The sequence below is a fragment of the Fusarium falciforme genome, chromosome 3 (assembly GCF_026873545.1).
Source record: "Fusarium falciforme chromosome 3, complete sequence".
Taxonomy (NCBI): Eukaryota; Fungi; Ascomycota; class Sordariomycetes; order Hypocreales; family Nectriaceae; genus Fusarium; species Fusarium falciforme.
The window spans coordinates 3,142,155-3,157,347 of NC_070546.1; the positions used below are offsets into that span (position 1 = coordinate 3,142,155).

Consider the following 15,193-nt stretch of genomic DNA (forward strand, 5'->3'; position numbering starts at 1 on the left):
GCTCGGATTCAGACAAAGGCTTGGTTCCTATCTCGTGGCTGCCAGACTGGGTTGTACCACAGGCAACAAAGAGATGCAGGAGACAAGCCCAAGAGCCCTAAAGCTGGCTTTTGCCGAACTCGAGTCCAGGGAGGGCGGCGGAAGTGATAGCTATGTGTCAGTCCCGAACGGAGTCGGTAAAGCCGGGACACGTCTTCTGAAACCCCGAACGCGAAAGCCCGAGACCAACAAAACGAGTTTCAAGATTCAGAACTGGGGGTGGTGACGCCGCGACGCGGAGGAGGGAAATGGATCGATTGTCCAGCTTCCGCTGACTCAGCGGCGGTTTCGACGAAAGGGGATTAGCTTGAAACTCCGTCAGCGCTAACCTTCCCGCATTGATCCACAATTTCGGCAGATGGCCCGCTTTCCATGTGGGATTATGGGAGGTGCGATCCACTTTCACTCGAACAAACTCAAACCACCGCTGACTCAGCGGCATCGAACTTTGCACATCTTTCCGACCAACACGCTTCGCATCACAAAAACCTCTCGTCAACCCGGTCAATCGGAGCCGATGGGGCTTAGATACGAAGCAATCGGCGGCTTTTTGACAGATCTTGGCACCTACGTCATCCCGGACTTCGCTGCTTACCCAGGCCGACATTGTAATTGTTCCGCCGTGCCCGGGCTTTTCACGCATCTGAGGGCTCCTTCAGGCACCGACCTTCGCTTTTATCTTGACGTTCGTGTCCGTTCTCCGCGCTCCCCACACGCACATGCTTATCGAGCAGAGTGGAAATATCCCACTGCATTAGACCCATCTTTTCTATCTCAATCGGATGCCACGGACCGCGTCTGCTCCCTGATTGCGTCTTTAGGGTGTTTCTTTTCGCGTATCCCAACACCATCTCGGTTAATGACTAAGCGGCGACAGCGCTGCGAGTGCGAGCATGTGTCCCAAGAAGTCAAGCAGTGTGTCAGAGACATGTGGATCCATTGGATCCGCTCGAGTTGAGGCTCATTCAAAATCGGCAAATCGAATGCTTCTATTCGTCAATCTGAAGTCGCCGTCGGACTCCCGAGAAAGCCCGCTATCCTCCATGTTGTTGTCACCATTCAGCCAACACCTCCGACTGATGGGTCCTGATTAGTATTTGCGCAGCGCCTCCTTTCTTTTAAAACCTGGTCTTGGCCTCTCTCTGCTGAAAATGAGAGTTTCAACCTTGCCAAATTAGTAGCCATTTGTTTTTCAAACCTGAAGGCATTCACCCATTCGTTGTACGACAGGGGTTTGCGGCTAGCATCCTTAGCCAGGACGGGGCCATTGCCCAGACACTCACCATGGACTCCAACGACAGCGACTCCCAGACGGTCTATGACAAGACTCCTATGAATGAACTCGAAAACAATGATTCCGATTGGGCTCTGAAGCCTAAGGTAGCTGCTTTCAAGGAACGCGACAGATCTTCTGGCTTCCCCGACCGCGAACTTGGTGTCACTTGGCAAAACCTCAACGTCGAAGTCGTCACGGCCGATGCCGCTATTCACGAAAACGTCGTCTCCCAGTTCAACATCCCGAAGCTTGTCAAAGAGTCCCGCCACAAGCCACCCTTGAAGACCATCCTCGACAACAGCCATGGATGCGTCAAGCCCGGAGAGATGCTCCTTGTTCTTGGTCGACCCGGCTCTGGATGCACAACACTTCTCAACATGATTGCCAATCATCGACGAGGCTACGCCTCTGTTTCTGGTGATGTTCATTACGGATCCATGACGGCTGAGGAAGCCAAGACCTACAGGGGCCAAATCGTGATGAACACAGAGGAGGAGTTGTTCTTCCCATCCCTCACTGTTGGACAAACGATGGATTTCGCGACCCGGCTCAAGGTACCCTTCCAGCTCCCCGACGGAGTGACATCTGCCGAAGAGATGAGGGTTGAGACGCGGGACTTCCTTCTTCAATCCATGGGTATTGAGCACACCCACGACACCAAGGTCGGCAACGCCTTCATCCGAGGTGTTTCTGGTGGTGAACGCAAGCGAGTATCCATTATTGAGACCTTGACTACTCGAGGTTCCGTGTTCTGCTGGGACAACTCCACCCGCGGTCTGGATGCTAGCACGTGAGTCTCCTCAACAACAGCTTATCCATTGACGTACTAACCTTATCCAGAGCTCTTGAGTACACCAAGGCGATCCGAGCGATGACTGATGTTCTCGGTCTAGCTTCCATCGTCACCCTCTACCAAGCTGGTAACGGTATCTACGACTTGTTTGACAAGGTTCTTGTCCTGGACGAAGGAAAGGAGGTCTACTATGGCCCTCTGAAGGAGGCTCGACCTTTCATGGAGAGCATGGGTTTCATCTGCCAACATGGTGCCAACGTCGCTGACTACCTCACTGGTGTCACTGTCCCAACCGAGCGAGATGTTCGCCCCGAGTTTGAGAACCGGTTCCCGCGAAATGCGGACATGCTTCGGGCCGAGTACGAAAAGTCACCCATCTATCAGCGCATGATTGCCGAGTACGACTACCCAACAACGAATGCCGCTAAAGAGAGGACTAGACTCTTCAAGGAGGGTGTTCGCCAAGAGAAGGACAAGAAGCTGGCCGACAAGGATCCCATGACAGTTGGCTTCGTTCAGCAGGTCAAGGCTTGCGTCCAGCGCCAGTATCAGATCTTGCTTGGAGACAAGGCCACCTTCATCATCAAGCAGGTGTCCACCATCATCCAAGCCCTGATCGCCGGTTCTCTGTTCTACAACGCCCCCAACACATCTGGTGGTCTCTTCATCAAGGCCGGTGCCTGCTTCTTCGCCATCCTGTTCAACTCTCTCCTGTCCATGTCTGAGGTTACCGACTCCTTCACTGGTCGTCCGGTGCTTCTCAAGCACAAGTCGTTTGCCTTTTTCCACCCTGCGGCTTTCTGTATCGCTCAGATCACGGCTGATATCCCGGTTATTCTCTTCCAAGTCTCAACGTTTTCCCTCATCCTGTACTTCATGGTTGGCCTGACATCGACTGCTGGTGCTTTCTTCACATTCTGGGTTATCTTGGTTGCCATCACCATGGTAAGTGGAATATTGATACTCCCAATTTCCAGTGCTGACTTGATTCATTAGTGTATGACTGCGCTTTTCAGAGCTGTTGGTGCCGGATTCAGTACCTTTGATGGTGCCTCCAAGGTTTCTGGTTTCCTCATCTCAGCAACCATCATCTACTCTGGTTACATGATTCAGAAGCCCCATATGCACCCTTGGTTCGTTTGGATCTTCTGGATCAACCCAATGGCCTATGGCTTTGATGCACTCCTTTCCAACGAGTTCCACAACAAGATCATTCCTTGTGTCGGACCCAACCTTGTACCCAGCGGACCTAGCTTCAACAACGCCGACCACCAGGCCTGTGCTGGTGTGGGCGGAGCACGACCCGGCCAGAACTTTGTGACCGGTGATGACTACTTGGCGTCCCTGTCATATGGTCACTCTCACCTGTGGAGGAACTTTGGCATTATTTGGGCTTGGTGGGCTCTCTTTGTTGCCCTCACAGTCATCGCGACCTCGAAGTGGCATAACGCTTCTGAGGATGGCCCCAGTCTGCTCATTCCCCGGGAGAATGCCCACGTCACCGCTGCGCTGCGCCAGGCCGATGAGGAGGGACAAGTCAGTGAGAAGAAGGCTGTGAGCAACCGAGATGGTGTTGTCGCCGACGATACAGGCAGCAACTCGGATGGAGAGGACCTTGTTCGCAACACCTCTGTCTTTACATGGAAGAATCTCACATACACTGTCAAGACACCTTCTGGAGACCGCACCTTGCTGGATAATGTTCAAGGTTGGGTCAAGCCCGGCATGCTGGGTGCCCTGATGGGAGCCTCTGGAGCTGGAAAGACTACTCTCCTGGACGTTCTGGCTCAGCGCAAGACCGAGGGAACCATTCACGGCTCGATCATGGTTGACGGTCGACCCCTGCCTGTTTCTTTCCAACGATCTGCCGGTTATTGTGAGCAGCTGGATGTCCACGAACCCTTTGCCACTGTTCGCGAGGCTCTTGAGTTCTCTGCCCTTCTACGACAAAGCCGCGACACGCCCCGTGAAGAGAAGCTCAAGTATGTGGATACCATCATTGACCTTCTGGAACTCCATGATCTTGCGGATACCCTTATCGGCGAGGTTGGTGCTGGTCTGAGTGTCGAGCAGCGCAAGCGTGTCACCATTGGTGTTGAGCTGGTTTCCAAGCCTAGCATTCTTATCTTCCTTGATGAGCCTACTTCTGGTCTCGATGGCCAGTCTGCTTACAATACTGTCCGATTCTTGCGCAAGCTGGCCGGCGTTGGCCAAGCCGTTCTCGTCACCATCCACCAGCCTTCCGCTCAGCTCTTTGCCCAGTTCGATACCCTCCTTCTGCTTGCCAAGGGTGGCAAGACTGTCTACTTTGGCGAGATTGGTGAACAAGCCAAGACGGTTCGAGAGTACTTTGGTCGCTACGGCGCTCCTTGCCCTCAGGACGTCAACCCTGCCGAGCATATGATTGATGTTGTCTCTGGACACTTGTCCCAGGGCAAGGACTGGAACCAGGTTTGGCTATCGTCTCCTGAGCACGATGCTGTCGAAAAGGAACTTGACCACATCATCTCGGACGCTGCTTCCAAGCCCCCTGGAACTATTGACGACGGAAATGAGTTCGCTACTAGTCTGTGGGAGCAGATCAGACTTGTTACCCAGCGCATGAACTTGTCTCTGTACCGCAACACCGATTACATCAACAACAAGCTTCTACTGCACATCTCTTCGGCCCTGTTCAACGGTTTCACATTCTGGAACATTGGATCCTCCGTTGGTGAGCTTCAGCTTAAGCTGTTTACCGTTTTCAACTTCATCTTTGTCGCTCCTGGTGTCATGGCCCAGCTCCAGCCCCTGTTCATCCATCGACGCGACATCTTTGAGACGCGAGAAAAGAAGTCCAAGATGTACTCATGGATTGCCTTTGTTACGGGCTTGATCGTTTCTGAAGTCCCCTACCTCGTCCTTTGCGCCGTTTTCTACTATGTCTGCTGGTACTACACTGTTGGCTTCCCGAATGATTCTTCGCGCGCCGGGTCAACCTTTTTCGTCATGCTCATGTATGAGTTTGTCTACACTGGTATCGGCCAGTTTGTCGCCGCCTACGCGCCCAACGAGGTCTTTGCTTCCTTGGTTAACCCCCTCCTCCTGGGTACCCTTGTCTCTTTCTGTGGTGTGTTGGTGCCTTACCAGCAGATCCAGGCATTCTGGCGGTACTGGATGTACTGGCTCAACCCCTTCAACTACCTCATGGGCAGCATGCTTGTCTTTGACATCTGGGGCTCCGACATTAAGTGCTCCGAAAAGGAGTTTGCGCGTTTCGACCCACCCAACGGAACGACCTGCGGCGAGTATCTGGAGGACTACCTCGACCAGGGCCTGGGCATGATCAGCAACCTCGTCAACCCAGATGCGACGTCTGAGTGCAAGGTGTGCTCTTACACCAAGGGTGAGGATTACCTCCGAACCCTCAACCTGAAGGAGTACTACTATGGCTGGCGGGATGCGGCCATTGTTGTCATCTTTGCCATCAGCTCGTACGCTTTGGTATACGTTCTGATGAAGCTCCGTACCAAGACCTCCAAGAAGGCCGAATAAAAGGGAGCCTGCTAGGCCCCAAATAACATAATTTTCCTTCATAGAAAGATAGACTAGACATTAGACTGGGTTCGGTCATAGATTTTGTATTTATTCACATATTGTAATCAACTCACCTCTCCTGTGATCAAGCCCGCCCAAGTTGGATAAGAGTGATCAGTGATAATGCATGTCTAAAAGTTGACAGCCTAGAACTTAAGGTACCCCTGCACTCCCCGTCGTTTGTCCATATGAAGAAAAGTACCTGGATGAATAAAGAAAAGGGTAGTGGATATTCTGTGTATTCTGACAGGGTTCTCTAGGCACTAACTAAAATGGAAATTTGCTCGGAATAGCGGCTGAACCTGCTGACCTGACCTTGGACAAGAGGGAGCCGCAGGAGAGGCGCAGAAAGACAGGAGAACTCATACCGGCCATTATCCCAATTTTCGTGTTATTGTAATGCTAAAACTCCGATTTCGACCAGCCAGGAACACTGTTTCAAGCCACCTTCAGGAGGCAGAATCCATGGCTGACATGGGGCATAGAGCGCCAAGAGTGACAGGTGACAACCATACTGCGTACGCCTTGGGTCACAGCCTGATGCACTTTCATCACCAAATTGATTTCAGCCGGGCTGTAAAGCAGGGAGCACAGAATGACTGTTGCTAGTCTGCTAGTCTAGAATAAAGGACACGGAAGAAGCCATCGAGGAGCTGGTGTTTGACGAGGGCCTTCGTCCAATTGATGGTTTCCAAAGAGCCTTGGGGTGGGAAGACAAAAGGAACATGGCTTGGTCAATTAGTACCAAGAAGTAACTATTCACAACAAACGGGGTTCTAAAACCTCGTTTCGCGTACCGCCAAGTCAAGCTTTGAAGTGTTTTATTCCCTGGCCTAGCTAAACTTCATCTTGAGCCAAACGGGATCAAGTGAATGACACCACCTAACAGCAACTCTAGCTCCTGTCCGCATCTCACGTTAAGCTCGCACTGCACTGGCCACTGTAGAAGCAACTTGATTTGAACCGGTCTGAGCAATCGGACCAAGAACCTAGGAGGAACACCCCATGTTAGATTGACACCAAAACACTTGAGCTTTGGGGACGACATACCGCTTGTCTAAGCCCCAGCGCAACGTTGGATGCATTCTGCTGGCTCAGCAGTTTTTGACGATTGACTTGAGCTGCCGTCTCTTGCTGGCGCTTGATGTTTTCGATCCAATTTGCCGTTGCGACGCTGACGTCGAACTTGAGTGCATCTTGGATGATGCCTAGGAGTAGATAATCATTCACGTCTCCTTGGCCCTGGTTCGACACTAGATCAAGGCGGAAAGTGCAGTCCTGGAGCGCAAAAGTCTGGCTATCCTGATTTAGAGTTTTCTTTGCGTAGACAGTGTTGACGGGACCGAGCTGAGCTGGCTGCTCGCTGTCTTGAAAATTCTCACTCATCAGAAGCGCGTTCGGCAGTGTCGTTTGCTGATCAGGTTGGCTTGTCAAGGGCTCGAACCGCGGCCAGGGGAGCTTCATGTACAGCGTAACGTCCTCCATGCCTGCAGGCGGGCTAGTACGCCGACGCCCGAAGACGTCGTCGGTAAAGTCCCTGTAGCCGGACGTCTGATCACTGAAACGCCAAGCGAGGCGGACTTGGTCACCTTCCTTGATGTTGATCTTGTCTCCGGGTGCTGCGCCCTTCTTGAGGATGCGCCAAATTTGGATTCCGTCATCGTCGGACATGCCGGGAAGGAAGACACCTTGCTGGTTGCGGAAGATCATGAGGGATGAGGTGGGTGTTGACGGTAGGGAGGTCTTCAAGTTTTCGGTTTTGCCACTTGCTTCCTTCGACAGTCATTAGTAGTGTTTTTGAATGACTAAATGTTCCTAGACTTACAGTATGGGTCAAGACACTCTCGGACTGCCGAGTTTCAGATCGTAGAATGACTCGAGATTCGTGGCACAAAGCTTCATCGTACGGCGCGACAATGCTCCAAACCGTGCTGGCGAATTGCTCATTGTACGCCGTGCCAAAATCAGCTTCGCCCACCTTGTTTGTGGCATACCCATAGATCGCAGGGGCTCGGTAACTGGGAGGACAAGTCAGTGTTTAACTCGGAAGGGCAGGATACGGGGCTCAGTTCATACCTTCTTGGCGAGAAGAGCGGCTCGAGCTCCTTTCCCACGACATGCGGGTTGCCCCAGAAGTTCTGGTCGATGGCCATGGCTCTAGGCGTGGTGTACCACATCGGTCTATGCCCGAGATAGTACTGCGGAGGGGCCCAAGTGTCGTTCTGGGCGCTGTCCTTGAGGTAAGACAGGGACAGCCCGTTGTTCGGCGATGTAAGTCGGAGGCGGATCTTCTTGTCAAGAGAGTCCGAGAACTCCAGATACTTGCTCAAAACGGGCACGGCTCCGGCAAAGATTGCCTTGACGTCTTGGAGGCCGTCCATGCTGGCGATGGCGTCGACCATCAAGGTCAGAGAGTCTCTCTAGTGCATCGTGTTAGTACATGGCTGATTGTGGATAAGAGTTGCTTACCTCGATGACACGCCAGTTCTTGTGGTTACCGACAGTCGGGGCCCATGCAATAGGGCTGCAGCCATGGTTAGCATCAATCGTAAAATGTCTGCTCTGTCAACCTACTTTGTCGCAAGAAGGGTATCGCCGCCTGTAGCCTCAAAGAAATGCTGCTCCTCCTGCCTCTTATCCGTCGTTGACGAAGAACTTGCGCTCCCAGACTCATTTGTGTGCTTGACGGTCGAGCTGACCCACGGAGTAGTCACGGCAACTCCGACAGATACCTTCATGGACTGCTTCTGTTCCTGCTCTGAAGTTCTCGTCGTCTCTTCCATGATCTTCTTTGTCTGGAGGCGCCCACCCATAGTGACACGGCGGCAGAACAGATAGCCAAAGTCGCTCTGGAGCTGACGTAGGTCCTTGATGTTCTTTGTCTTCCTTACCTTTTCAATGGCAGCCTTGAGTTCAGGTGTTGCTTCTAAGGTGGCGGCATGAAGATACACATCCGCTCTCGGGCACTGTATCAGTTAGAAGTGTGATCGCAGAGCAAAGAATAGAGGCATATACCAGGAACTTGGCGATCATGGTCTTGCTATAGGTGTTGGTAGATGTCGCTGTTGAGGTCGACTTCGACGTGGCGTAGCCCGCGCTGACCGATCCTCCAAAGCCGCCAAAACCTCCAGTAACGGAGCCTTCAGTAGATTGAGCACTGAAATCATTCTCGGCCATGCTCTCCTCGAACTCATGAGCACTGACCAAGACGTCAATGCGGGAGCTGTCGTTGACGCTGAACGAAGGTCGAAGCTTGTTTCCGGTTTCCGCAACGTTTCCCACACCCTGCTGCGTTTTCAGCTGGAAGGCTACGGGACCGTTAGTTGGAGATATTTAACATTGATGAGGTCAACTTACCAGGTCTCGGAGCACGAGTAATGCGGTTCTTCGTACGGTCAATGCACCAGCCATACATGGCGCCGCAGTTTTCCAGCACGTGTTCCCATTCTTCCGCACTCAACTGGCCAGCATGTCTGATTGGGATGCGTTAATAATGACGCTGAAGAGGGAATTGGGAAAACTTACTTGTCCCCTTCAACAATTCCGGATCCCACGGCGACATCCTCCGCCTGCGACTTTCTCTCTGTTGACTCAAACTTCTTGGCGGTTTTCGACGAGTCAATAAGGTCCTTGACGCCCTAAATTGGTCAGTTATTCGTTTTATGTCAACGTGAATGTGAGGCTTACCAGGTCTTTTGCCTTATCAATCTCCGCTTCCTTACCTAGAGCTGCTGCCTTTTCAGCTGCCGTTGGCTCCTTTTCTTTTTCACCCGCTGGTTTGTTCTCTTCCGCAGACTTCTCTTTCTCCTCCTCTTCTGGCTCTGGCTCCGGTTCGTCCACGTCACCGGCAGGTTTGGGAACCGGGGCAGACACAGCTTTGCTTCCAGAGGTAGGCTGCTCCTTGTCGCCAGTGGGCTTCACAACAGGGGTAGAAACAACCTTGGGTCCAGCCGGTCCAGTTCCCTGAGAGGTAGGCGTCTGTGTCGACCCGGTCCCTTGGGAAGTAGACCCCGGCGTGGGCTCCGTTCCTTGGGTAGTGGATGGCTGTGTAGATTCTGCTCCCTGTGATGTAGACGGCTGTGTCGATTTTGTGCCCTCTAGTCAGGTCACGCGAAGGTTAGTTATTTTGCTATAGCCTCATGCTCGGCTGGGCACTCACGGGGCAACGGAGAACCGGGAAGGTCATCTGGATCCCGTTTTATAATGAGCGGGCTGTTGTCGGGCTTGGGAGCCATGGTGAAAGATAAAGGATGTGGTGTGTGGTGACAGCAATGTTAGGATAGCGGATTGGTTTTGAGAAGGGGGTTGACAGCAGGTTCATATATCCACCGCCCCCGACTCCAGACCAACTCGTATCTGTACCTTCAGAGATGTAGGATAGACAGATATCTTCGCTACCTGACGGCGACAAGGTTCAAAATTCCGCTTCAATAGGCGAGTGCGGCTGTGGCGCATTGCGCCGATCTAGTGCTGCGGGCTGCCAATGGCTCAGGATAGTCCGAGACACGGAACGGCCAGCCAGCCACACCGGCATTCTGGTCTCTTGACCTCGTCTAGAACGTCAATCTTTATTGAAATCAAGCTTATCATTATAGTTGTGTGGACAGAGAAAAGAAAATTAGTTCTAAATGACGTGGCAATATTCTTGGGCAATATTGTCTCTCCAACTTTCAGCTCCAAGTCTAGATGGTCCATCTGCAAGCCACTCATGCAGTCAGGGTCATGTGTGTTTACATTCGATGCGAAAAAGTTCGCGATGTCTCACAGAAAGAGCCATAACCAGCGAAAACGTATGATGTCTAATCTTCGAGGGGTTTCGATACAGTCAAGGAGGTAGTTGATCATAGGAGATAACCTGTATGTCAGCAATGTGGCTGAGAATGTGCCGATCACTAAAACCAAGCCTCTTGCATGCTCAAGACAAATACTGTCTCCTTTATTTTATGTTCGAGTCTACCCTATGTCCTTAGAAATACATAATACTAGATCCGAGTCCTCGTTATGGTGGCTGCGTGTGGGGAAGCAAGGATAGATCTCGTTAGTTCCGCTTCTGCAGATACGAAGTGCTGGGGTCAACAAGCTAAACCTTTCGCCATTGACAAGCTCGCCGGGATTCGATATTCTCGCCGTAAACATCTCGGCAAGTAACCAGTAACAATGAGGCTAGGCGCGGTCTAGGCCGACCTCCTTGGGGCTGGGATACCCAAAAGCAACCAGCCAAGCAATCCAGCGACTGCATCCATGCGTCATTGCAGTTCCAGACTCCCATCCCCTGTATTCAATTCCAATCTAGGCAAGGTATTTCAGGCTATCAGCGGAAATGTAGATGATGTTCAGCCAATATTCTAGGCGCCACGTTTCAACTCAGCTCGCCCCTATGCAGTGGGATGGTTCTGGGCTTTTCGGCTGTGCGGAATGGACATCTTGCTTTCCATCGTACCTATTCGAGCTTACATGTGTAAATACCTATTCGAGATATAAGCTGAACCATGCCGCCCGAGCTTTGAGTGTTCCCTCATGACATCAAGCATTTCTTCCGTCTACCACTCAACAACATCAGCTCAACCTCTCGTTTGCCACAGATTTCACCATGAGCATGATACTAGCGCCCTACAATGATGCCATGCGCATCGGGCAAGGGTATGTTGCATGTTGCGGCAAAGCGAGACTCTAATTTCTGACATAGTTTATAGCTTCAATTCTTACAGTAGGTCCAGTATTTTGAAGCTCTTGAGGATAGTCTAACCCAGGTTTGCAGCGCATGAACTTTGCATCGATGGAGCTGTTCTGGTCAAGTCGTCCGACCAAGGTGAACAGAACCAAACAAAGACGATCGAGAGTCCCGCTCAGGTATGTATCACGAAAAATCAGCCAAGTGATGATCTAACCTCCTTTGCTGCAGATTGTCTCTTACTCAGCCAGAGTTGTTGAGAAACTCAGTGATGTAGTGGAGGGCATGAACGTCTCATACTGCTCTTCCATCAAAAAGGGCACCGTCGCTGTCAGTGGTTCAAGCTCAACTATCGATGAGACTACCTTCAAGACGGCCGACCTCAACATTGTCGTCACCGTCAAAGTCACAAACCAGACAACTGTCATCAAGGAGAATGCCGAATTCCAACACATCGATGGTATCGAGCCTGGATCCACACTCTTCAACGAGTCGTACGGTGACTCGTACATCTCGGGCTTCATCAAGGGTGGGGAATTTACTGGCATCATTTCTCTGAAGGTACTTGACAGGAGCCGGGTTGAGTCGACGGTCAAGACCATCAAGTCCGGCCTTGATGCCAAGGATAAGGCAGCCGAAGGGCTTACTCTTAACACTTACGGCTCAGACTCTTCAACCGAGCTTTCTACGGCTTTGAAGAACACGGAAAGCCATGTCAGTGTCGCATGGATGGGCGGTGGTCAAGTCAAGGACGGTTAGTATGCAGTTGCGACATTATCATCACTGAAGCTAATGCCATCAACAGAGACAACACTCTGGGATGTCAGCTCTGTCTTTGCAGCCGCCGCCGCATTCCCCAAGAGAGTTTCGGAGTGCCCACAGCGCACTTGGGCCATCTTGACAAAGTACAAATCTAACCGATCCTTTGTCGAGTGGTCGCACAACAAGATGTTCAAGGCCTTGGAGTATGACCAGGTCAGCAGCTACACTGCCGAGCTGTTTGACAGCTACATGGACTACAAGATGCTTCTCAAGGATCTTCAAAACATAATTGACGGCCGAGACGGCTTTGAACCTCGCATGGGTGTCAAGGACGCTCTCGATACATCGATGGAGACCCTGCTTAGCGTTCGGTCCGCTTTGCGAGAGGAGCAATCCAAGATCATCACGGCTATCAACGTCCTCAGCCGAGATCCCAGTGTCCTCAGACGTCAGGGTAGTTGGGCAGCGTTGCATCGCTCTGATAAGGTCACTGCCATCATCCAGCGAGCTCTGGGCAAGCTGGCAGGCTCGGAGGCTACCGAGGTAGCCGTCCATGTGGCATCAGCGTCCGATTCTGACGGAGTCGTCGAGTTGGATGACGAAGAACCTGTTTCCAAGAAGGACTTCAACTTTGCCACCCTACTTCCCGCAGAGGTCTGGAAGGACGTCATGCCTGTGGCCAAGCTCAACTACGCCCCGATCACCACGGCACCCTCTGTCGGGATGCAGGCCCAACTTGGGCTGAGCGGGTTTATTCCAGCAGCGCCATCCGACGACGAGAACTGGGTTTCCAGCAAGATTCAAGTCACACAGAGCTTCGAGGAAATGCGGAAGGAACTTGAAAAACAGCGAGCTGAGGTCGACAAGCTGCGGGCAGAGTGTGATGCCAAGATTGCCGAGGCCATGAGCAAGGCTCAGCAAGCCGAGGCTAGCCGTGATAGCTTGAACCAGACGCTGACAAGCCAACTGAAGACGAAGGAGAGACAGGCAGCTGAGGCTGAGAACAGGAGAGTTGTCATTGAGCAGGAGCTCAACAATGTTAGGGGACAACTTCAAACCCGTACAGCTGAACGAGACGACAACGCGCGGGACAGAGACAACGTCAAGATGAGGCTGGAGTCCACAACAAACGAGCTGAACGTCGCAAGGAGTCAGCTCATCCCCGGGGAGCGCGACCAACTGCACATCTTCCACGTTCAATGGGGCCAGTCCTTGCCTGCCCAGCTGGGAGGCGTTATCGACAAGTGCTACAGTTACCACTCGCAGAACAGGCCCATTCCCATCACTGTCGAGTTCTTTAACAATCAAGATAGTCTGCGAGGCACGACAAAGTTGGCCATTTTCGTGTACAGGAAGAACAAGTCGGGTCCGATCAAGGTCAAGGGGGCCATGGAGTACACCACGCTTGTTTTTGACTAAGCATCTATCATGTTTCCACTTGGCCCTAAACCTGTTTTATTTTTGATCCTGTTGAGAACTCATTATGCCTTTGGAAATCAGACACTGGCGTTGATTCTCTTTCCCGTTTGAAATTGCGAAAAATCAAACATGTCCAAACAGTAGTGATTGGGTTATCCTTTGTGATTCTTTCCTTTACAATATTGGTCATCATGTGTTGGAAACGAGGCATTTCACTTCAAAATTATGATCTCATTAGACCCCCTATGCCTCTTTCTGCAACTTGATTCTCTTTGTTAGTGTCTCTATCTCTCATCCCAGCTAATCGACCCTTCTCACCTCTATTCATTGATGTTCCCTAAAGGCTCGGTCAAACGTCGAGCGAGCGTTATGGCGTGCGACATGGCGGACCTCTTCTTCTTCTTCGGCTCCCAGTAAAAGCGAACGCCCTCTGGCAACTTGTCCACACACCGTCCCGAGAGATGGTGATAGAAGATGACCTTTCCATCCCAGAGTTTCTCTCTTATCCAAGCATCAAGGGGAAGCGTGTTATTACCAACCAAAATGTGACGATGGTCATCGTTTAAACTCATCAAGACCAGAGAAAACACAGCCAGGGGGGCCGTCAGTGTGTATATGCCGGTTTCTTTCCATGGAATTGCCACCCACCCAACTGAATACTGTTCACTATTTCGACTTTTTACGTGGAAGCGAACAATGACGACTTCCTTGTCAGTGAGAATGAAGCCGTATCGCGTCTTGCCGGTGGCAGCGTATGTGGCAAGCTGCCGGAGAGTGTAAATAGCATCTGGCTTCTTTAGACGTAGATCCTCCGAGGTAAATGTATTAGACAGCCGAGAGCAGCTGACGACGAGATTCGTATCATCCAAGGCATAAAAGACGCCCCAAATCCAGTCAATTTGAGTATGGGGCGCCTTATAATCACACAAAACATCGTGCTTGGAGCAAAGAAGACTCTGCCTGAGCTTGGGGATGGCATACCGAAAGGGGCGTTGAAGAAGATGATGTAGAGTCTCAATGCCATGCTGCTTGAGCTCATCGAGGGTTTGGATGACGAATCGAGGATGTGCATCAGACACTGGGCATGTTGGGCATGGAAGGTCGAAAATGTGACCATAGGCGTTTCTGAGGTTGGCAAAGTTAAAGCCTTGCCAGTACATGACGTCGTTAGGATCAACCATCATCCATGTTTTCACAGGCCTTGGGTTAATGGATGCGTTAACATCGAGCACGAAAGCGGGAACTGGGTCCGTCAAGACCTCTTGGATTGTTTGCGGTGACATCTTGATTGAAAAGTGTGTCCGGCCCGATCAGGCTCAGGACGGAATGTGGTGAGTATGGGGATGGGATTTTGGAATGATGGATCAACAAGTGATTGCAAGCCTTTATACCATGGCCAACGATCAGAGGTGTCCTGCCTTACCTCTGGGTTATTCTACGTATTGGCGTGGTGTTATCTCACATACCTAAACAAAAGACAGTGGACATGAAAGGATGGGCTGAGGCTAAGCAAACAGCGACAAAGAACATGAGAGGTAAAGTAACTGACGAATTGTTCTGCCGCGGATAACTCTGCAGCAACGCAGAACACAAAGGTACTTAATTGAACTGATGACTGAACTAAGACTTAGTAATCCTTGACGTCTCCAAAGAGGCC

At 51.5% G+C, this 15,193-nt stretch overlaps 3 protein-coding genes and 1 pseudogene across 4 annotated transcripts, besides 1 other annotated feature; 2 read left to right on the plus strand and 2 right to left on the minus strand.

Annotated features, from left to right (window-relative positions):
- Positions 1–1,269: 1,269 nt before the first annotated feature.
- NCS54_00425000 lies at positions 1,270–5,642 on the plus strand (annotated as a pseudogene). Its single transcript has 3 exons — positions 1,270–2,105; positions 2,156–3,053; positions 3,105–5,642.
- Positions 1,270–5,642: a sequence feature.
- Positions 5,643–6,601: 959 nt separating this feature from the next.
- NCS54_00425100 (Hypothetical protein) lies at positions 6,602–9,919 on the minus strand (the record flags this gene model as incomplete). Its single annotated transcript, XM_053149794.1, has 11 exons — positions 6,602–6,673; positions 6,735–7,457; positions 7,510–7,702; positions 7,761–8,104; positions 8,154–8,208; positions 8,259–8,650; positions 8,700–8,992; positions 9,042–9,157; positions 9,210–9,322; positions 9,372–9,781; positions 9,844–9,919. 11 exons carry the CDS (start codon positions 9,917–9,919, stop codon positions 6,602–6,604), a joined length of 2,787 nt encoding a protein of 928 aa, XP_053005769.1.
- A 1,355-nt stretch (positions 9,920–11,274) lies between these two features.
- NCS54_00425200 (Hypothetical protein) lies at positions 11,275–13,536 on the plus strand (the record flags this gene model as incomplete). Its single annotated transcript, XM_053149795.1, has 5 exons — positions 11,275–11,324; positions 11,378–11,391; positions 11,443–11,534; positions 11,587–12,109; positions 12,161–13,536. 5 exons carry the CDS (start codon positions 11,275–11,277, stop codon positions 13,534–13,536), a joined length of 2,055 nt encoding a protein of 684 aa, XP_053005770.1.
- A 320-nt stretch (positions 13,537–13,856) lies between these two features.
- NCS54_00425300 (Hypothetical protein) lies at positions 13,857–14,819 on the minus strand (the record flags this gene model as incomplete). The annotated part of the gene is made up of 1 exon (XM_053149796.1): positions 13,857–14,819. The coding sequence occupies one exon, from the start codon at positions 14,817–14,819 to the stop codon at positions 13,857–13,859; it is 963 nt and encodes a 320-aa protein (XP_053005771.1).
- Between the last annotated feature and the right edge of the window lie 374 nt (positions 14,820–15,193).